The 24,103-nt window shown below is 36.4% G+C and overlaps 1 protein-coding gene across 2 annotated transcripts in view; it reads right to left on the reverse strand.

Moving 5' to 3' along the window:
* tmeff2a (transmembrane protein with EGF-like and two follistatin-like domains 2a) overlaps positions 1 to 24,103 on the reverse strand; it is a 134,331-nt gene that overhangs the window by 25,278 nt on the left and 84,950 nt on the right. For both annotated transcript variants that reach the window (XM_087804607.1, XM_087804606.1), the window contains exon 5: positions 5,745 to 5,841. In XM_087804607.1, coding sequence (XP_087660733.1) covers positions 5,745 to 5,841 — 97 coding nt within the window. The remainder of the gene's footprint in view (positions 1 to 5,744; positions 5,842 to 24,103) is intronic.

Below are 24,103 nucleotides of genomic sequence, written 5' to 3' on the forward strand. Positions count from 1 at the left end.
TTCTTCCAACCGGGCGGCGCTGAGGAAGTCTGTGAGCGAGTGTGAAATAACCACTCACTTTATGCTGTCACATCAGATGAAAATGATAATCAGTGGGTGTGGAACAAAAGAAGGAATATTAAAGTCTGATGTCGAGGCGAGATTGAAGAAAATACTTATTCATTCCTGACATTTAAAACAACAACGAATAAGGGGTTTGTGTGTGCCTAAGTAAGAATGGGAATCTATACCATCCGGGGGGTAACACGAGGTAAGAAAATGCAGACGTGAAAAAGATGCAGTTCATTTTAAGGCCAGAGGTTCATGTACACACACAACAGCCTGGTTCAAAAATGACAGCTTGGGTCTCATAATATGGCATGTGTTTAACAGACTAGTGACTTTGTATCATCCACTGTAGCCTTGACCTAAATTGACCAGATTATAATTATATTATATATTATACCCAAACTCTTCCTCTCGAGCGGTGTCTAAAACTGGTAAACTGCATTTCCAAGACTGGTGGGAACGTGGATTGGTTTTAAAACATTTGCTTTGAAAGTCCATATTTCATACAGTCTATTATCTCCCTGTTTGAGACATAATGCATTCGTTTAATTAGAATGTATTATTTTTTAATTTAATTTTATATTACAGCATTCAGATAATAATTTAAATCGAACAAAAAAAAAAATGCATAGTTGAAAATGACATTAATTGTAATTTGCTTGATTCAAAGATTTTTATTTCCGAGATTGTCAATATTGTGTCTTTAAAATAATAAAATCAATGGAAATTTGGTTCAAATCTTATGTATGTTATGTTTAATTTCCAAAGATGGGGGAATTTTCAATTTTGGGGAAAAAGTGTATATAAAGTGCAGAATTCCAATTTCCAATTACAAAAAATAACATTCATTATGTCATTCAAAACATTTTAAAACATTTGAACATTACAACCTATAGCAAAGCAAAATTGAAGATGATAAATGTGAAGATCATGTCACTTTCATCTCCTAGATATGAATGAGCACTAATTGAGACAAAAGTGTTTTTCTCATTCTTCTTAAATGTCTCTCCTGAGAATTAAGTATCCCAGTGAGCACTGTGCAAGTTCTCTAAATTCTCTCACAGCTGTCTCTTTTCCTGATCTCAACTAAGAGAAAAATGAGACATACTGTGCCATCTTCGAATATTTCTCAGTTTGATCTTAGTTATATCTCAGTGAGAAATACTGCTCACTACTTAAGTTTTCAGATTCTCTTACAGTTGTGTATTTTCTAGTGGATCAGCAAAACATAAAATGTGATTAATCTTAATATGAGCTCAAGAAAGCCTTTGTCATCAAATGAAGGGCCAGAGCAGGCCTGTTTATTATATTCAAAATAAAAGTTAGTTCAACGCCATGGTTCAAATGGATCACATTTGTCTACTAGACATTTGCACTTTACTTGATTTTTGCAGATTTTTGTATGTTGTGTTATGACACTAGTGACCGATTCACTGGTTTGTATGGAGGGGAATTCTAGTTCAACTAAAATAAGAAAAAAACAAATATGAAGTACAGTGTGGTTATTTAATTGATTAATTGAAATGTATTTAATCTACTGCGAAAATACTAATATACAAATAAAATTTTCAATATTTAGTATTGTTTTTACAGTCACTGTGAGTGTTCGCCCATGGCCTGAAAGGTTGTGGGTTCGATCCCAGCTCCGGATGAGATTTTGGCCAAGACTTGTGACTTTATTGTTTGAAAATAATAGTTTGAAAAGTCTATTTATTTAAGAGAGTTGACTTCTACAAGAGTCTCGCTCGTTCCCAGCTCTCGTGTGATTTTTTCCGTCTTCTGAATGTTTGATTAACCGCGATGTATCTCTTGATTAAAATCAGCTGCTGTCTGATTGGAGTCGTTTTAATCACAGTGATCCAATGTCACACAAGTGGCCTGTTGTTTGATGAAAATTACCTTCTGCTGTGTTTGCAATTGCTTTTATGATTATATTTCCGTGGCTTTTTTTTTCTAAAGCGAGCACGTTGATATCAGGATACCTTGGGGCTATTTTCTTCGCAGCAGAGACATGTAAAGTTAGATGATGAGAGACAATACACACCTTCCTCCTCTAATCCTATTTTGTTTGGATCCAAACCGCAAGGGAGGTTATGTTTTTGCCAGAGCTTATCTGTCTGTTCTTGAGAATATGGGAAAACAATGGACCAGACTAAAACTCATTTTGTAAGTTGAAATGTTGATAATGGAATAAGGGATGTATAATAGAATGTTTACGGTGTTCCAGATTGCAATCTTGATCCCGCAAAGTTTTTAAGGATCCTTCAGTATCTTAGACAAAGAAACAGTTCTTCTTAGAAACGGGTTGCACTCTTGGCATGTCCTAGATTGCGACAAAAAAGGAAGCACTTTTTTTGGTGTAACCACTGTACATGCTAATGTCCAGTAGTGGTTCCCAATCCCTGTCTAGGGAGCGATACCGGTCCATGAGGCATTTGTTACTTGGCTGCACAGAAAGACAAACATATTTATATAATTTCTGTATTGATTTATATTGATTATTACTTTCTTAAAGGTGTTTTGTTCATATACATTGCTTATTTGCAAGGCCCCTCAAGTTGTTAGATAAATAGTACATTTAATCGTGTAGCTATACAATTCATACTATAATAATAATAATAATAATAAAAAAAAACATACCAGTTACCATCTTTTTGTTCGCAAATACTAGTGATGTGTTGATGAAACTTCATTAAAAAGTGATATATTTTAAGTCCTAAGTCGATGTCACTCTTGGTTTAAAGTCACGTGAGGTTTCGAAAGAATAGCTATTCTAGAGCAAAAGGGTGCCAAGGTATAAATAATTAGATAAATTATGACAATCTATACAACGCTTAAGATCAGAGTGGCCGGTCTCTGACCTCAGATGCGTTCCATGAGAGTGCAACAGTGTTGCATCTGTGGGCAGCAGCAGGAGGAAGAGGACTGGGCTCTGGCCTGCTTAGTATTAGGAACAAGGCTCAGAATACATCATGGCTTCTTGGCATTACGGTTATTGCACGCTGGGGTGCATTATCTTTCCATTACATCAAGCACTTTGATAGAGTCATGCTCCAAACGCACAAGCTGGGAATTTCCCAGAAGCACTTCTCTTGTTGATCCTTGTTTCACGGCGAATCACCACCCACAATCGTGTTGCTTCATTTAACATTCCTGCTGCAGAGTGCAAACACTGCAGTGCTGTTTTTGGTGCTGTTGAAGTCTATCATGTGACACCCCTGAGGATGTCCCGGTGCCTCCCTCTTCCCTAAACGTGTACAGAGGAACTAACAACAATCGTAAGGTAAAAAATGTTCGAGAGACCCAGCCAGGGATGAATTTGGCCTTCCCGTGTGAGTCCGGTGTGGCTTGCTCAACAAAAAGTAATTGGATTTGCAGAATGAAGTGAAAATCTTACTTCTCCCACTTCCCCTCCAAAGTAATTGAGGTTAAATGAAATGGTCAACTGTGAACTAAACCTCAGTGGGCACCGAGGCAGCCGTGCGGACTATTAAAGATTCTGATCTGAATTCTTAAATGTACTTAAGCCTTCTTTTATCGGCCTGTCGAACATGTCAGATCCGTTCATATGGGCTCTAATGAAATTATTTTAACGAACATAGAACAACGTGACGACTCCTATGAGTTTCATAGGTTATTTATTTATGTTATTTTTATATGTAATTAGTAACTCTGTCTATAGCAAATAAACACATGGAAGGGATAATCTGTCTGTAAGGTAATCACTTGCGCAACTCTTAATAAGGGGTTTTAGATTAGTTATAGATATAGATACAGGTTTGATAACCTAGCTAGAGGAATGTGGTAGAGAGCAACAAGTTATCTAAATGCTAAAAGCTACATTTAACAGGTTTTCCACTCTTATTAGCATCACTTGGACTCAATTGGAAATTGGAACCAAATGCAACTTCCGTCTTTGACCGACTAAAGCAGTTGAGTGGTCGTGTGGATACTCAAAGACTCTCAGAGTGGGTCAGCAAGGCAAAAGGCTTTGGTTAAAATATTAAATAGAGAGTTAGAAAAAAGAAACAAACCTGTTGCTATTATGAGCAAGAGGATAGACAAAATACTAGATTTCTTAGTGTAGCGTGGCCCTTTTGTGTTGTTGAATAAATTATAAAAATTGAATCACAATATATTCATATTTCATTCTATTTTAAAAAGTCCAGGCCATCAAATTTTTTTTGAGTGAAAGTTCACCCAAAATTCAAATTACACCCATTTTCTACTCACCCTCATGTCGACTAATGGTCAGGAGTATTTTTTTTTTAGAATTATAGACAAAAATACATGTACATGTAATTTCATGTAGCGCCTGGAACTCAATTGTCGTTGTCTTCATCTTCGTCTAAATATTACACTTAAAAACTTCCAAATACCACAGTGGTGTTCGCCTGTAACGTCCATCTTGTATTAAAGCCTCAACATGAGGAATGGTCGTTGCAGATAAACACCACAGAGGTATTTGGATGTTTTTAAGTGCAACATTTGTACGAGGATTAAAATCTGATTGAGCTCCAGGAGCTACATTAAAGTGGACCTTACATTTTTGGCTATAACTATAAAGAACAAATTACACAACCATAATCCCAACCATTAGTTGACATGAGGGTGAGTAGAAAAAATGTTACATTTGATTTCGGAGGAACTAATCCTTTTATATAATATAATTTATGTTTATCGAAAAATGTTACTAAATTAGTAAAGGGTAAGAACATTTTGAATCCTAAAAAAACAAAGGCTCTTCAATACAACTTCACGGCGAAACCAATACTCAAAGATCCAAAGAAGTTCTTGAGTTCAAGATAAAGCATTTTTTCAATTAGTATCCACATTTATATAGTCATGGAAACACACAATTTTCATTCAACTACATCTATGTGTGGATGGTTCAGGGTTATCAGTAAAAAATATGATTAGGATGACTTGGCCTCTTTAAAAATAGATATGCAAGGATGAAAAAAACCCGCAGCTCAAAGTCAGTTGAAGGAAACCTCCAGTCGAGCGAAAGAACTAGTGTGTGAATTTCATCCTCTTCAAATGCTGCTCACAACTGTGCAACTTAATCCAATATGCTGTTAGGAGCAACATCCAGAATGTATGCACTCACACTTTACAGCTTTGACAAGCCTGTTTATACTGTGTAGCGAGCACAATTGTCGAGTCATCATGAACGCTACTGTGCCAGGATAAAAAAAAAGATACGGGCGTGGATGAAAAGTGTACTTTTACAGCAAAAAAAATCCTTTTTGAACTCAGGTTCAAGTCCTGCATTTACTTTTGGGGAGGGTAGATGCAAAAGACTTTACTCAGTTCGGAGCCTTGGGCGGCTTTGTGAAAAATAATTTAAATTTTATGGCATTTAATTAAATCTGAAATAATCCGTATTATGTTGGTTCAAACTGCTGAATGATTAACAATGAATAACATTCTTGTATTGCCCATGAAAAAAAAGAAAAAAGAGCATACTGGAGAATTAACGATCAAACAGGAGATTGTGTCTTGTATTAGATAGCAAGGAATTAAAAGTATACAAATTATTAATTCTTTATTTCCTTGTTTTTCTTTCTTGCAGAAGAACTAAACACCCTATAAGATGTCATAACCAAAAACAAACAATCAAATTGGTCCTTTTACTTAAAAGCGTGTTCTTAGTTTTACTGATAAAAGAACGACTTATTTTAGGTGTTTCTTACCATACATCCTCCGCATCCACGTCACACTCTGCTCCGAACTGGCAGATGTCGCAGGTGGACGTCTCCTTCTGGCCGGCCTCGGCTGAACCCTCTCCTCCTAAGACAAGACAAGAACACGACGTTTGATCAACGCGGGAAACATTAAAACGAAATCATGCACCGTGACAAAACCATCTTTCGTAAAAACTCTGCCGTCACATTTTCACACATCCCATTGTGATCCCACCCAAGTGCTCTCCTCCGTGCATCAACTCTTCTGCCTCCTCTCCACCGTACGCCACTATTGGCATGACAGACTCTCATCTATCTCCCTGAAATCCCAGCTGATCTCTTTGGACTTTTATTCTATCATTCTGGATTGCGTGATGACTTCTCGGCGGTCATGTGTAAGTTCTGTTGCCGGGCGTACAGCGGCTTAGGGACCGCGGCGCTGCACGTCATGCTTGGTGAAGGACGTGGAGCGAGGACAGGGAATAAAAACAATCTAGCGGATCTCAAATTGCATTTTTTCACCACTGGGGGCTCTTTGGTCTCTACACATTTTTCACTCTGTTCTCCTGGTTTGTCCCCTCGGCCTACTCTCCAGACAAAACCTATTTTTAAATTTATAGAGGCGAAAATTGCAAGGAAGATGAAGAGGAGGAAGTTGGCATAATTTCCCTACGTCTCACATTTAATCTCCCTGACACACATGAGTGCACATGCTGCTGCTACCCTCACTGCTCCCTTGTGGCGCTTCTTTCATTTTCTCCTCCTAAACTTTTGTTATTTCTCGCTGTTCCCCGGCGACACGTTGGATGATCCTAACCCAAATTTGTGGTACTTTTTTAAGAAAGGTCAAAGAGAGTTGATGCTGTTGTTATTTTTTTATCCACTGCCTGGCAGACCCTTTCAGAACTCTGCCCAGTCTGAAACAGTCCTATTTCCAAATTGAAATGCTTATTCATAAGACTTTGAAGCCTCTTTTATTCATTACATGCACGCTTATTCTTTCAAAGAGAAATTTGAGCTCCTTAACAGATGCTTATGAAGGTGGGTATTGACACGAAGTTTCTACCGATGTAAATATTGCCTCGTCACACAAAGTGTTAACACTCAGTATGTGCTAGAAGTGCCACCTCGAACTTACTTATCACTCATTCTTGCTGGCCTATATGCGGTTGACCATCCCAACTGTCACTCCATCTGCTCGAAAAAATGCTAGCCACTTGTAAAATGAAAAGTGTAATCCTGACTTGACCCATTGACTGTATAAAAAACAGAATATTTGGGCAAAAACATTTTAAAGTGTGGCTACTACAGTGTTAGTACATACAGTTGAACTGGACAGGAGGTGGTGCAGGTAAGTGTAAGTACGAAGGACAAGTGTATTGTTTTCTCTCCAGAAATCAACATGAATACAATAAGAAAAGATGGTTACGTCTTTTACATTTGAATTTTTGTGTTGTTGGAAGCTTGTTCATTAGAATTTTAAATATGTCAAAGGAAAAGGGAAGTGGACAGAGACTTTAGAAATTAAAGTGTAAAATACTTCATGGATGTATAGCTGTTGAGGCCAAACAACACACACTTTGAATAAAAGTCTGTGTCAAAGAGATAATAAAAACCTCAGACTCTACATAGTGATGAGATTTGATTTGTTCATGTTTTACGTATTTTGTATTTCAGGTCAGTGAGGTCGTTCACTTTGAGCCTGAAACAACCCAAGGGTTAAATTCAAAACAAAAAAAAATATTACTCAAATTCCAACTTATTAATAGCAACCTTCACATATCTTAAGTACACCAAAAGAAATGTGTTCATCACAGTTGAAGTACTGACCTGGAAAGTGTTTGTCACTACAGGACCAGATAAACCCTTCTCTGAACCACAAACGCATCATGATAGAGAAGGTCAACATTTTGGTTCCACAGTCAAGTGTAAACCAGTTTTTCAATTGAAAAAGAGGGCAGAAGTCAAAGCTTTGTATTTGTTTTCCATTCCTGGCTGAACTTTGATCAAAAGATTGACCACACAAACGCCTGGTTGGAATGTGTTTCTTTAGTCTCCATTATCCCTCGGAGATAGGACGTCGACTAGGGACGTTGAGTGAACATTCACCCAAAACAAACAGCACGTTAAGGTTGTCCGGGAACTTCAGAAAAACCTCCTGTTTTTGGATGATTTCCAGGAACATCCAACTGGGAGGACTTGCTCAATCATATCCATTACCAGATGGAGTGATTATGTTTTCAATCTGGCTCAATAACAAAAGGGAAATCTGGAGGTCCCTGATGAAATTGGAACCCCAGGGAAGGGATAAGCCGTAGAGGAACATAAGTAGATCAATTAATTTGGATTTTGACATCCCATATGTCTATCTGGAAATCAAGATGGTTATGCAAATTGGACTGGACTACAAGACACTGGATCAGCAGGATGCATCAGTCTGCTCACCTGGACAATAATGTTTTGATTTTCATGTTTGACGAGGGGAAACCTTTATGACACTTTTGGTTATGCAATAGCTTGCCTTGTGGTGGAATGCACAAGCCGAGACAAAGACCAAGACGAATCAAGTTAAGACCAAAGCTTTTTTCAGATCGAGTACATGAGAAAGCAACAAAAAAGTGCAAACTAGTGTCGGTTTTAGCAGCCTGCTTTAGACAGATAGATGGATGGATGGATGGATGGATGGATGGATGGATTAATGGATGGATAAAAATATGATGTTGTTAAGTACAAAAAACAGTAAAAAAAATGAGCTAGAGGGCTCTAATGTCAAGACATCAAAATCTACTATATAGAAGAAAGACATTGACGTCAAAATGTAATTCTTTGTATTTTTTTTAAACAAAACACCAACCAGTATTGAATAATACAGATAAATATGATGTAAAATTGATATTTATCTATCTAATATACATCTAGATGTTAAGTCTTATAATTTAATCTGTCCTCATAATAGCTGCTCTGATCATGTATCAGAAAGAGCTGAGCTCAAAGTGAATACAAGGGAAGTATTTCCTGGTTAAACCTGCTTCAACACATCACTTATAGTTTAGGTAGCGTATAGGCGTATAGGCTTTCAGGTGGCGATCAAGATAAATTATGTAATTTGGTCAAAATGATATTCCTGCACTCTCTCTTCAATAAGGAAATTAAATATTTAGCTCGGGGAAAGGGTCATAATGCAGATGAGATGCCTCTGTCCTACTGTTACCCCTACAATAAGACCTCAAATAGATGATAGAGTTACTTGCCAACATTGAAACACTCCTATATATTAGATGTTTAAATTATTTCCAGGTTTAGATTAAACAATTAATGAACAGATATAACTAAAAGATACATTTAAGAAGTGCAAAGAGCTCACTCTCCCCAAGGCTGTGTTCTGAGCCTCCTCTTGTTTACCCAGATAGGAATTCTATCTGTAATGTAGGTGAACCTGGTGAAAGTGGTATTTTTGGACACAATGTACAAAAGGTCCTTCTTGAGCAGACTCTTGTTTTTAGAAGTGCAAGCAGCCACAATTATAAAGAAACTCACAACTCACATCTCTTTCACTCCTTAATTAGACTTTATGACCCAAGCTAACCTCTTGAATCTCATTTCTGGATGTTTGAAGCAGCAATCCCCTCTTGTGTGATCATCCAGGTTACAGCGTCAATTAAAAGGGATTGTTTCTCTCACATTCTTGATGACTTCTTTCACTCTTCCAACACACAAGGCAGAAAGTAATTTCCCCGATTTCCACCTGTCGTGAACGTGGTGGTGTGTGAAATGTTCGTAGGAGCCTCTCTCGCCTCGCCTCTATCAAATAATCAGGTCTGATGTGAAAAGAAAAGAGCTTGTGGGCTGGAATACACAAAACCCTCTGAGCTGCTCTGATGTACATGCTTGAGTTTAGACCGTCACGATGAGCAACAGTGTCGGCCTCATTTGTGCTTCTTTTTATAAAAAACACATAGTGAACAAACACGATCTGAAATATCTGTTCTTCAAATCCCACTTTTTCTTTGTTCTTGCTACTCAAACACTACGTATCCCCTGGTTCTGTGTCGCCTAATCCTGAGAATCAGGACCCATGCTGTGAAACCGGTGGGATGATTAGCCCCGCCACTGCCCATACTTACACCCCTGCGCTCCCTGACATCACCTCGTATCGATCCATGTTTGGACAAGACAGGTCATATCTCATCTCCTGTACACCCTCACAACTGCTTTCTTTCTGTTTGCTGCAGCACAAACTGTTTCTTCAGAAACCAAAGAGGATAATTAACTTATTAAAAACAAGGCTAGCTTCAGTTATCTTTTGATGTTTGTTTAAGACTCAATGTTTCTTTCGGTTATCTAAAAATAAAAATCCACCTATTCTTTTCTTGACGCACCGTTTCTATGGAAATAGAAAACAAAATTCCGTAATATATTCAGTGCATAATTCGTTTTTTGCCCATATGGTTTTTAGACTTGTTATCATTTAGCAAACACTTTAAAATCCCCTATCTTTTCTGTAACCTGTACTGGTTTAATGTAGGTATTATATTCATATATATATATATTTTCCCACTAGTTTACAGGTTTATTTTTTGAGGAAACTTGACTGAATGTGTGTGTATTGTCAAGAGCAAGAGGCCAATGTTACTTCAGAGAATTTTTTTTTTCATTTTTCGTTTCATAAAAAAACACCATTAAGACACTTATAATCAATAGAACAGAAATTATATAGACTCTTTTTTTCTGGTCCCCGGACAACGGGTTGGAAACCACTGCTTTAGAGTGGAGTTATCAATTTAGAATATTATTTTTGGGGTCTTCAAATTAATTTAAAATGAAACTTGAGCCTAAAAACAACTGTAGGCACACATCAATATAATATGTGGAAGATGTGATGCAGTGGAATCTGTTTCTTAAATTTAAAGGTATGAAAATAAAGTGTGTCTGATCTAATGTTGGAGATACGAGTTACACAAGTGTCATGTTGTTTTGGTTATCACGCTCAATTTTAAGACAGCAGTGTTGTTATGAGTGCTTCAATTTAAGCACCTCCGTCCAAACAGAAAGAAGAGAAGATTAGATGTCAGCTCTACTCATTGTCTCCCTTGTTGTTGTAAAACCTTTTTGACCCACAGTTAACCAACAAGTAATTAAGTAGCTGTCAACCTTTTTTTTTTTTATTACTGTTAGTGAATAAATTAAATCAGCAGCTGCATGACAACAGATGAAGAATAGTTTTTACTATTAACACAGTACATATTTAGAATTAATATCCAACTGAACTTAAATAAAATAGATCTATAAACTATTCCACTCGTTGGATAAAAATGACACGAGTATGAATCTCAACACAAGATATTTACTCAAACGTTTTCACATTAGTTCATCTTAAATTCAAACTTCACTCATTTTCTACTCACCCACTAAGGGTTGGGATTATTTTAATTTAAGAGTAATCTGTTCCTTTTTTAGATATAGAGTTATAGATAGAAATGTATGTTCATTTTAATGTAGCGCATGACGCTCAGTTGCATCATACAAATACCTCCAAGGTGCTCCTCTGTTGTTGAGTAGAACATGCGTGAAATTTGAATTTTTGTTTAATCAAGCTTCATAAGACTTTTTATAGTTTTTAGTTAAAATAAAGGATATTTATATGAATATTAAAATGCTGCTCTATGAGCATAATAAAAAGGAGAATGTTTCTTATTTTACATCTAAAATTCAAAGTGAAAACACATCAGGTTTGACACAGTATTCTTAGTTTTATGCATAATTTCTGAGGATAAAAAAAATTCAATGTCAAATAAAATGCAAAAATAGTGATTTAAACATGGGTTCGGGTGATTATTTTGTTCAGATCCCGCCACATGGGTCTTTTTAAATACTGATTTACATTTATATTAGACCAGATGAAGTTTGAAGATCTCTGTGGGAAATCTCTACCTATCAAAGCTCCACGTTATGAAGAGCTTATTATGTGCTGGACCTGTGTCGAGTGCTTGATAAGGTGCTTCCATTCCCCGCATGGGCTGGTTAATCTCCGCAGTATTCTGGTGACCAAGTGTCACAAACCCCGCCCCACCCAGAGTCTCTTCGGGAGAAGCTCAAGATAAACAAAAGATTGCAGTTAATGTCATCAGCCACTTTCAATCATTGGTTGAGTTGGGAGCCTTTATCTGAATCTGAAATGCTTCATTTTAAAGTGACGTGTGATATTCCAGCCTGTGTTAGGAGAGAAAAGCTTGTCACAGAATATATAGACGTACTGTAGTAGATGCCAACACAGGTGGACTTGAAAGTTCTTTCATCTGCTGGCTTTTCCAGTTTGTTTTACTCATCCTTCATTATAAAACCAGTCTAAAGTGAGTGGTAAAACACCCGCTGTGCCTTGGATTAGAAAAATAGATCATTTATTTTAAGATCTGCAACAAATTGATGTAATTAATCCATTTTAACTGTAATCTAGAAATTGCTGAGAAAATCCATCTGTTTTTTTTCCATTTAAATTCATTATCGTTGCAGATCAAAATATTGATGAATAAGAAAAAAGATTCCTTATTAAGTCATATATTGTTTTGCACAGACTTGAACAAATTCAGTTCTATACATTTAAATTGTTCTCTATTTAAGACTAGTCCCAGGTGTAGCCTGCTATCTTTAGTTTCTGATGAAGCTTCATGAAGCAGTGTCATTTAAAGAGCTATAATTAAGCACAAAAATAATTATTTTATAGACCAGAACACGGAATGTCCACATTAGAGTGTAACTAACCATTTATTTTGTTTAACATCGAAAAAACACTAAAACATTAACTTTACAAAGGGCAACAAGCTGTAAAGTTAGAGTTCAAATTAGATAGAAATGAATTGAGTTCTTATTATTGCCACATTCTAAGATGCTTTTTGCTTCTCTCTGGAAAAAAGCCTTGGTAATTTCAAACTAACGTCAACAGCATTAAAAAGAAAAAAAAAAAAGTTGCCATTTATATATTTTGTTTTGTAAACATTGATTAAATAATAACCAAACCCTGGTCGACCAATCCCAGCTAAAAGCAAGATTAGCTTTCATTATATAAAACACATATATATAAAAAAAAGCCTTTAGAGAATTCTATTGCTTGTTTCGTCAAGACCATTTATATATCTGAAAATAAATGTAGGAACAAAATGAGCAGATGAAAAGAAACCCCACTCTTACGAGCATGGTTTTAGTGAACGCATTTATCCTCCCATTGTTCTCATTCCCCCGTGGAAAACTGCTCCTTATTGGCTGTTCACTTGTGAATGTAGCAAGAGAAATGAAGGATGAAAGATCACAAACACACCAGCCCTCTGAGACGATAGCCAGGTGAGAATGTAAGACAAAATGTCAATGGAAAATGTATTCATTGTACGGTTGCTAAAGCCAGCTGTTGCCAAGTGGAGATTATTTATTAACTGGACAGTGAAGGTCACAGGGGCCTCCATTGTGTTGGTTATGATAATATAAGGTCAACCTTTTCTTATATTATATAACCTGATATCAACAACCGTGAATAAATGTTTAGCATTTTTCTGATACATATTTCAAAACATTAGATGTGAATAAATATAAAGTATGTATACATTTCTTGGTGTATGTATTATTTTGATGGAACTATGTGATGTTTTAAAGGTGTCAGAAACATGATGTATTATTGTCTGCCCTCAGAAGGGTTTTAAGCCTGATAAAAGCACATTTTCCTTCCTTAAGATATTTTGACGGTAGTAATAGGACTTTGTATGTAAGGAAGGGTAACCGATTCTTAAAAAAACAAACACAATTGGACCAAATAACAACGCAGAATACAGTGCTGAATTGTGGTTTGATTTTCCCTCATATATGTTTTGTCTAAAATAAAAAAAATAAAAACGTTTGTATTTGCAAAGCTCCTTATAAACACCATCTACCCACACACAATTTAACCTCAAGATTAAATATAAAACACACCTCAGTTAGAGTTGACAATATAACCCCCAAGGTGATACTTACAGAACACAACTCCAACATAGTGTATTTATTAATTTTCCATTATTTCACGTTTTTAAAACTTCGCTTAAATAATAATAAAAATAAGTTATTAATTTATAAAGATCTCCCCGGTCTGAAATCTCGGCGAACAAGAGGTTACGAGAGTGGAGTCCAATATGACATAATAATGGTCTTTACTCCTCCTCTAGCCAGCTGTAATCACGCCTGCTTTGTTTATACAACGAGGCCCTTGGAGTTGGAGACTTCCAGGATTGATGATACGTGGTGACAAACCTAGATGCTTGACCAATCACAGCAGAGTGGTTGGTTATCTGGAGATATTATCTCAAGATAATCGAAGTTTTTCAGTGGGCGGGGCTTAAGCACATTTTCTAATGTAAATATTTCAATGAAAAGAGAGTTTTGTACAAACACATACTGATGAGCACAATCATGTCCGAGATGCATCAAAGAGACACATTAGTGGACCCTGAACGCATTCTGCATTCATTGTATTTGAGCATTGTTGGCACAACCTAAACAAACCATCCGCAGCAATTAAAATTATTATTATGAATTTGATTATGCAAAAATATTTTAAACAAGTGGTGAAATATCCAAAGATGAAAAACAGTATAGCTAGAATTGCAGGGCAGGGTGTGAAGCCATGGAGACATCAGCGAAACATAAAAGGGTGGTCTATCCTGGGAGAAACGAGGGAAGTAAGATCATTCATTAGGTTGCCGCCATGACAGACCTTGTCTTTGAGTACATGTAGGTACCCACACTCACACACACACACACACACACACACACACACACACACACACACACACACACACACACACACACACACACACACACACACACACACACACACACACACACACACACACACACACACACACACACACACACACACACACACACGGGAGATTTAGAGCACTCCAGCGTGCAGCAGTCATAGAAATGATGAATGAAGCCCACACACCAGTGGAAAACAGAGCGGGACCACAGCGACCTTGGATGCAAACACACCGGGGAGAGAATGACAAGAGACACTTGGAACAACGCTACCTATAGCTTTGTGTGTTTCTACACACTTGATGCAAGTCGTATCATACTCGATCACACCAACATGTAAGAGGCCAAAATGTAAAACTCACTCTAAGTTTTTACCCGATATGTTTTTTTTCAAAACCTATGCAATATAGCTGGAACACACAAATCAAGGAGCCCATTAATGTACTTATATTTTGATACTATTTTAAATCTGCTATGTGTCAGCTGTTCACTTTACATATATCTGTATATCATTTTACACAATTCTCTACCGTAATCATGCAAGGGTAAAAACATTGAAAAATGACCGTTTATCTTTTAACTGGAAAAAAACATTTTCTTAATATTTGATTGATGTTAATTATCTTGAATTTTCTGTTTTTTTCCGTGTGATTACTTATTATGTATGTTTTTTAATTTTTTTAAGGGTAAGTCTTTTATCTTATAATTAATTAATTATGTTATTGTGGTTGTCAATATTGTCATTTTTTAATTGCTTTTTTTAAAGCTACATTACATTTGAAATGACATGATATGAGCATAGTCAATTTTTGTATGAAATTTGAAAGATAAAATGTATGCAACACTGTAAGGTCATGGCCGATAATGATAAAATAAATATAAACTGCAGTTCAATGGCTATTTTACTTTGCTTATGTGGCCCTAAGAAGTAAAAGTACGGAACAGAACAGGTAGAAATGTTTCCGAAAGCTACATTTAAATATTTCACCCATTTGTATTATTCATTTGATTTGCTTTGGGAATTCATGTTCTCCTTGTTTCCTTCTATTATTGACTCTTTCAGTGATTATTTCCCCCCTTGTGACCTCACATAAATTGAGAGAAAAAGGAAAACTACATTTTGATGGATCAATGGCCGGTAAAGACATAAACCCCCAAAAAAGGAGGTAAATTACAAATATAAAATGCATTTCTGTTTCATTTTTCTACTTAGTTCCTGTCGTTTTTTTTTTTATAATACGTACATAAACGTCATTTACATCCTTACTCACTGCAAGTAAGTTCCTTTTTCTCTCCTTTTGGCTTGACACCTCCTGAATTCTCCTGATGAATTGTTCAATCCTGCTTTAAACTTTCTCTTTGAATAGCATTATTTTCTAATTCATTTTGAACGGAGTGAGGAAAATCTATAGGACCCATTACTCATTTCATGTGTTAATTATTCAACAATATCTTTCAGGATTACCTGTAAAGACCACTTCGATAAAAGCACAGCAAGTGAACACCTGCTTCTTCCAAACTTTGTGGGCAGACAATTAGCACCAGTGCGGGTGTAACCAATACCCAGACTCAAAGGCTTACATGGCACTATGACCATTTAATAATGTATTGACTTTACATGTGTCCCACTTAAGACTTCTCACTTAAGAAGAAGTAAGAAATGTACGTTTTTAAATAATCTACTGTTACAGGGCTGCACATTTTTTGGCTTTAGTACAATCAAAAAAAAAAATCTAAAAATGACAGTTTTAGACACACATTTTAATTTAAACGCTTTTTTTGCTAACAAAATTATCATCTCATCCATTTGGTGGAGCATGTTTTAAATATATTTAAATATATATATATATATATATATATATATATATATACAGTATATGAATATATGATATAAATATATTTGACCTTTTATTTTTATTTGATTATATTACAGATTAAAACAAATAAGTAAATCTTCTCTGTGCCTTCCAAAGCTTATTCAATACCTCAAGTTATGGCCAAGGACTCTTGATGTACTTTGAGATGATGTGCCTGGATAATTGTACCATATATATCTTAACATATAAATCCTTATTTATTACAAAGCTTCATTTAGCGCCATAAAACCTTGAATTATTGGATGACTTTGAGTGAGATAATGATGAGATACAAGTGTCGAGTTTGTGATTTACCGCTCCGGTTTACACTGCCGGGGAGTGCAATAAAGAAGTCAAAATTAGTGCGACCTTTAAAATTTACAACCATAAACAGCAACAGAGAAGTCGTCAGATTAATCAAACAGCTCATATAAATAGCATTTTGGCAGGGACTCTTTCTTTATGCTGATTATATTTGGATGGCACTTAAAAATGAACAAGTTTGACAAAGAGGACTTTTGGAGTTCACACACACATATACACACACACACACACTGCCTCATAAAGCCTCATCAGACATTCACTAAGACAACCTGTAAAAGACGGTTGGGACAAATAAAAGTGAGACTAAAGGTGGTTTACAGAATAAAAAATGTCACTAAAAACTTTGTTTGAAAACACCATTAGTTCATTTTTAATGCATCGCATTGACAGTGGACAAGGGTGGTGTGTTGGTGGATTCAACAGCGCGGGACAAATAAAACTCAAAGAAAGAGTCACCTAAATAAACTAATAAACAACAGGAAATAGTATGTGTCTTCTTTATAGCTACAATATAAGCACAGTATTTTTGAGTCCATAAGCGAAGGCTATTTAACTTACAGTCCTCGGGCGAAACCCGGCCTTTTAAGAAATGTAACAGCCAATAAAACTGTAGTTTGACGAACTGCGACAATTTGCAATGGCCACGTTTTACGATGAGCCGAGGAGCTCCGGTTTAGATAACGCAACATGGCCCTCTCAATGGAACATGAATTTGAAACATAAGATAAGAGAGAAAAGATGGACTAAAAATGTCTACACAAAGCAACTACCAAAGGTAAACCAATGCTTGCCTTTTGTGCCATGATGTCTGAGCTGTCAAAAAGGAGTGTAAAGTAAGTTGAAGCTGTTGCTTTTTTAATAAATTGCTTATTTATCTATTTATTGTTTGTTTGCCTAATGATAAACAGGAAACAGTGGTAGGACATCCTCTTCCGTAAATCTGACCCTTAGGAAGTTTTAGTCAAATAGCGCTGCTATAAGGTAAAAACGATAGAGCTATGAAATAAAAAAAGATGTTATGGTGTTTCATTAAGTGAACCACTGGGTCATCTTGACCCAGAGACAACACAAGGGGTACCTCAAACACATTTGTTTTCAGGCCTTCAGGTCGACTTTACCCTGAGATAACACAAGGGTTCAAAAAAGTGATCATGCCAGGTTAAAATAAAAATAAAACTAAAATCAAAAACACATGTACTGAAGAGAAAGAAAATACATTTTGCGGTAAATAACTACTGGATGTTCCTACAAGCCGATTCATTCTCCCCGGTCTTGTCAAACAACATTAGGTCCGTCGCAGGTGTGATAAATTGTACCCAGCGCTGTTTTCTTCCAGTAACTGGACATGAGATCCATGAAAGGTGATACAGGAAGCAATAAACATGAGCCGAGTAGCTGATAATGGCCCTGGATGATGATACACAATCTCTGGTGTTGCATCAGCAACACACGCACTTTGAACTCTGACTCCGTCGTCATCACTCTGGGGACGAGCAGGTAGAAAGGGGGGGTCTTCCCGCTCAAGGAAGCCCATGCTGACAATTAAACCGTGAAAGGCATCAATCAAAATTACATTATAAACAGGCGGGTGCCCCGAGTGTCTGATCCGACAGGACCGACCGGGCCAGAGAGCAGAACAAAGCCAAATAATCCATAAACATAATGGACATCAATATTGAGAAGTTGACAGATGAGACTGCCGACAGAGGCCAGGATTCAATTTCAATTCCTTTTTTTTTTCAAGCATGAGACCATATCGCCTTTCACAAAGTCATTTGTCAGCCGTGAGGCCGATGAGAAGACGGCAACCCCCTTAAAAAAAAAGAGGGAGCCAAGGGCAGTTGTTGCCATGACGCAGATGACAAAATGAATCTGCCGCTAGACAATAATGCTAGAAATAAAAAAAAAATGATATCATCAAAATGTTTGGAGGGCATTTCAGCGAGATACAAGATGTGACCAAAATAAGACACAAAAGAGGGATTTGCTTGACACGAGTTGACCCGGGTAGTTTGTTTCTCTGCTTTTGCGTTCATGAAGCAGAGCCCCGGGCGAACTCTTCACTTAAAAAGAGTCCTGCACTGGAATTAGACCAAAGGGATTTAAGAAGTTATTTTTATTTAGCTTTTCTCTAGCAATGGTTCACCACACAAAAAATATTTATATCAACTCTCAAACATGATTTCTAACAAGAGGTTTTGCTGAAACAGTTGATTGAAAGGCATCTTTAAAAAAAAAAGAATTATGTAACATTTTTTAAATTATAAATAATATTTAATATTTTCTGTTATTATTTGTTTATTGCTTGTTACTTGGTTTTGTTTTATCTGGAGTCTGATACGTCTTTATCTTGTTTTTGTCCACCCAAAATTTCAATTTAATAATTTTTCAACGCTCATTACGATTTATGATTGGGATTATTTTCAAAATAATCTGTTCCTTTTTAGAGTTATAAACAGAAATATATATATTTTTTAACGTAGCTACTTGTCCTAGTTGTAGTTGTCTTCATTTTAGTCTAAATAGACACATCCAAATACCGCCATGGTGCTCATCTGGATATTGTATTGAAGCCTCGATATGAGAATTATTCAGAAAAAAATAGACAAGTTTATATTTAAAGCTTGTTTTAAGCGGAAGATGCTAAGGGTCAAGGTGACCCAGAGATTACACATGTGTTAAATAATATCAACATGATACATTAATTATTCTTTTTGAATTTTTATTGAACATAGTCAACAAAGTAAGAGTAAATAATATAATAATTTGCATTTAAATAACTTATTTTATAATATCCATTTTTATTCAGTTTAATTTCATGTTCAGTGTGTACAAATGTTCTCCCAAATGTTGTTGGGTCTTCAGTCTTCACTCAATGAAAAATCAATAAACTAAAAGTATACATTAACTTTAGTAAATGGTTTAAAATCGGCAAAAAGTAGTACCAGGTGAAGAAAAATAAAAACTTTTACTGGTTTTCTCTGAACGTTACCACATTCATCCCAACAAAGCTGCACATCTTCTTACTTCAGTTGCCTACCATGTTAGTTCATTTTTCTTCTGGTGCTAGACTATTTTATTATTTTTGAATATGAAAAATAATAAGAAATAATTTTGGGAAACACATGGTAAACCATGATCTGTGTCTGTCATTTTTTATTAAGGGCTTAATGAGATGCAGCCTCAGATTTTCACTGACCATTAAGCCTCTTATTTTATAGAGCCGGATCAGATTTCACTGTTGCCTTTCAACTTTTTAACAGACGGAACATGCCAGGTTTGTGTGTACCATGACTGATACTGGGTCAGCACATGGATCCACTTTCCCTGTACTAAACAAAATTAAATTGGAGTCGAACTGTTCTTTGTCTTTAACGATAAGAGAAATAACACATTAACGTTTGGATGATCGGGGAGGATGCCAGGGCTATGAACATTTCTGGGATACAAATCCGAGAGTTTCAGGCGAACACCGAGAAAATTGCCAAACCAGGTTAACGAACCATTCCCTCGATATGATAATTGAAGTTTTCTAATGGTTGCAAAAGTATTTGATGCTACTTTTATGGGTGTTTTATTGAAAGTCTTTTTTACCATTGTCTTTACGAGCTGGTTCAATGGGTTTGGCAGCAGGAGAGGAAAAATATATCTGGAAAGAATAAAGTTTTATAAAGCTAACATGTGATCAAAGCATCCTCTCAACCGAGCAGCTTGCTGGTTGATATGATTCCCTTTTCCCATAACAAACGACCAGAATAGAATTCACAATGTAACTGTGTATGTAACAATGTAAAACTGGTATTATAGTCATAGCAAACTTCAATGGAAGTATATTGTGAAAATAGTATGGCCAAAATTTGGGCCATTTCTCTCATGGTTTTGCAACTTTTTTTTCTTTACTTCATATCTCTTAATGGTAATTATGAAACTGTCCTAATAAAATCCATCTACTTTACCCCTTTTTCCAAAATTCCCTTCTAACTTATTGACACTTATAGACTTTTTTTCTCTCACCACAAACTTCACTATCAGTGAACACCAATCCAGTATACTACTCCCTTAAATTATATATCCCACATGACAACCTCAGTATTGTACTTAATATGGACTAGTGTCAAAAACAAGGGACAACGTACAATTTTAACTAATAGGTTGCAGTTTAATCATCCAATAATAATAAAGTTGGTCCAAATCCCACCTCTTCAGTCTGGCTAAATCAGAAGACTGTGTTTCCAAGATGGCTGTGATAGAAGATTAGTCTTGAAACCTTGCTTTAGTACAATAAGGGTGCCAACACACACCCTACATCCATGTTTGATATAGTCTAAAGAAATGATAACAGACATATACAGGGTGTTTTCAAACATCCAGAGAAAAGGACTTCAATCATTTAAAAAATAACATTTGAAAACTTGACAGAATCAAGGGCTCTCATCGCATACCTGTTGACTTTGATCTTCTTGTTGTGTAAGTCAAGTACATTGTGGTTTCCATCAACACTATTTCATATTCATATTATTTCAAAAAGGATCATGGAAGATTATTAAGACAACAATCAAATACATTGCTATGATACGCAGAACTGGTGCTAGTTATGATGATCGATAACTCATACAGCAATGCCATGTCTTGTTGAAGTTTGAATGCTGTTATTGCATCTTGAGAAAATAAATAATAAAAGTAGCAGGAGAACAAGTGTATATTGATCAGCGACAGTGCAAAGGAGTCAGCAGTTCTATTGACCGAGAAGCTGTTAACGAATCCATGAGCGAGGTCTCAAACTGGGTCAGAGGCTCTGTGAATGGATTAAAACGCAAGAATTATGGCTTTAAAACTCCATCTTCCTCAGCTTTGAGAGGATTAGCTTTGATATTCTGTTTGCCTTTTGCCTCAATGGCTCAGTGACTCGTCTTTGAATGTCGGTACCTATACTGGAGCTGCCACGGCTGAGAGCGGCAGCACAATATAGTATCACAAGCAAACCGGCATGTGGGAACCTTTCCAGTGAGACAAAGAGACATTTTCTTTGCCGCTGCTTGAATTCAAAGTCTAGCGATTGTAGGTGTTAGCATGGTCAGATTAAAAAAAAACTGTAAACGCACAAAGAAAACTTTTGTCACACATAAGAGACGCCCCTGCAAATGTTCCAGTCAACGATTTGTTCCAGAATAAGACACTTTATCATGTAATGGGAGCTGAACAATTGCTTTCTTTTAATGGTTCTTTTGAAAAAGACACAGCCAGCTCTTGCTTGTTCCCCTATACTGGTCGCAGAAGTGGAGCTTGTTGCCTAGTCATTCAATTAACATGGTTGTTTAAACAAAGTCCATGTAAATTGTGCCTGAATTTACTGCAACCACAAAGAAAAATAATTTAATTAGGCAAAACAAGTTGAATTATACGTTTTAAAAAAAATCTTGAAATTCCAAATACTTATCTTCAAAAACAAGTTTAATTGTTGTAAGAAGGAACCACCTCAACACACAGCTTTTCCATTACTGTCATGTTCCATTCATTGTCAAAGGCTAAACGCATCATGACCTCATGACTGCAGAGCGGAAGCGTACACTTAACCGCTAGCTACCGGCCACTCAGAAAAAAACAGAGTCAGAACAGAGTCCGCTTTGTTCAGGCAGATGTTCTAAGATAAGATTAGTTTACACTTTTGCTTGTGAAAAATAAACATCTTCTCGATCCCAGGTGGAGGTCTCATGTTTTTTACTGACGTACATTGCTTCAGGTCAGGACATTTTTCTGTGACTCAGCAACCTAGAGAAGAACAAAGATAACTAAAAAACTCCACCAAGCAGGTCATTCCCTCACACCAATGTCACTGTCCTGTATTCATTTCTTATTTTGAGGGTCTATATTGAGATCAATAGTTATGGCATGTTGATTTGAACGTGAAGGCATCTTTGTTTGTCTGCTGCTGTGTTTTGCTCTGGTTACTTTAGAAAAAAAAAACACTCTTGAGTTGCAGCCAAATGAAAAAATCATGTTTGAGTTTGGATGTAAACCAAACCGGCCCGAAGCAAGGCAAACAACAAGTGATCTGAGCTATTTTTTCTGTTAAGAGGATCGCCACTCTTGTCCACTGAGATTTTCCTAATGTGTACCGACAGCGTTTCAGCTCGGGAGCACTCAGCGGGACTGAATACAGGACTTTTCCTGATCGACCATATCAAATATCTGTTTCATATGAACAGCCTGATTTTGTCAAATTTTGCCAGTAGGTGAAAAGAAAGCCCCATTTTCATCTCCCCCCATTAATGTATTATTTGTCTTCATCTGCAGAGAATTCCTATTTTCCTTTCCATATCTCACGTCGACAAGCTTGTCGGAAATTCAATTAACTTTCCTCTCAGCTCCAACTAGCAGTTAGGCCTCTCTAACCTTGGCATGTTTACTCCCCAACCCCCTGAACAGTCTGAATAATATGCAGGAAAGGTTTGGCAGAGAGCAACAGATATTCTCGCTTTCCCTGCCTCCTCCACTGTTCTGTGCTCCCTCTTATCAAGTGGTCCTTGTGCTAAAAATACTCATCCCATGTGGCAAACATTGGCCCAGTATTTGTCCATTCAGACCTTTCATGGTATTGTAATGGAGGACAAACGTATGCTAGGGAAATGTTTTCAACCAAGGACTGAATAGATTAGAGTACAGAGGCTAATAGGCCAGAGTTGAGAATCTATCTTGAGGACTAATAATGTGCAGAGCTGAACTGAACCTGGTGTTCGAGCCTGTAGTACCACGACGATGATCTTGACTATATGACCTCACATGGACACATCCTGATTATACCTTCAGGATTTGGCGGAAATTTTACATGTGACTGAATGGATTAACTACAACAAGAGCTTTAAATGACAGTCTGTTCCTGAAGCAAGATTTAATTTTTTTTTAGGTTTTTGCTTTAACCCTTGTTAAACTACATGACATCCAAAACTCTTCTGAGAAGAAAACTATTTGTTCTTTCTTGAGGGGCATGTTCAATAATACTTGCTGTTCTTCACAACTTTTACAACACAACACAACAATTTAAAAATCATATATATATGAGGCGATGTTGACTTTAATTGAAAATCACATTTCATGTTAAAAATAGAACTACTTTGAAAATTGTACATACTTTTTTCTACTCTGCTCTCATAGTCAAGAATTGTGGTTGACTGAAGAAAGAAATAGTCATTATTTTTGATTTCAGTGTGGGCTCGAAAACAAGATTATCCTGCAGTTGAGGTAAATGAGGTCTAATGAGACTTCATCAGCTCTATCATGATACAGTGTCTTCAATTTGCAAGGCCACTAGATGGCACTCTCAGTGAAAATGATGCCAGGTTTTCTTGAATTAGTAGATCCAAACAAAAGATCATAAAATAGAGAGTGCCATCTAGTGGACTTCCAAAA

Source organism: Callionymus lyra, chromosome 12 (genome assembly GCF_982586985.1).
Source record: "Callionymus lyra chromosome 12, fCalLyr1.hap1.1, whole genome shotgun sequence".
In the NCBI taxonomy this organism is placed as follows: domain Eukaryota; kingdom Metazoa; phylum Chordata; class Actinopteri; order Syngnathiformes; family Callionymidae; genus Callionymus; species Callionymus lyra.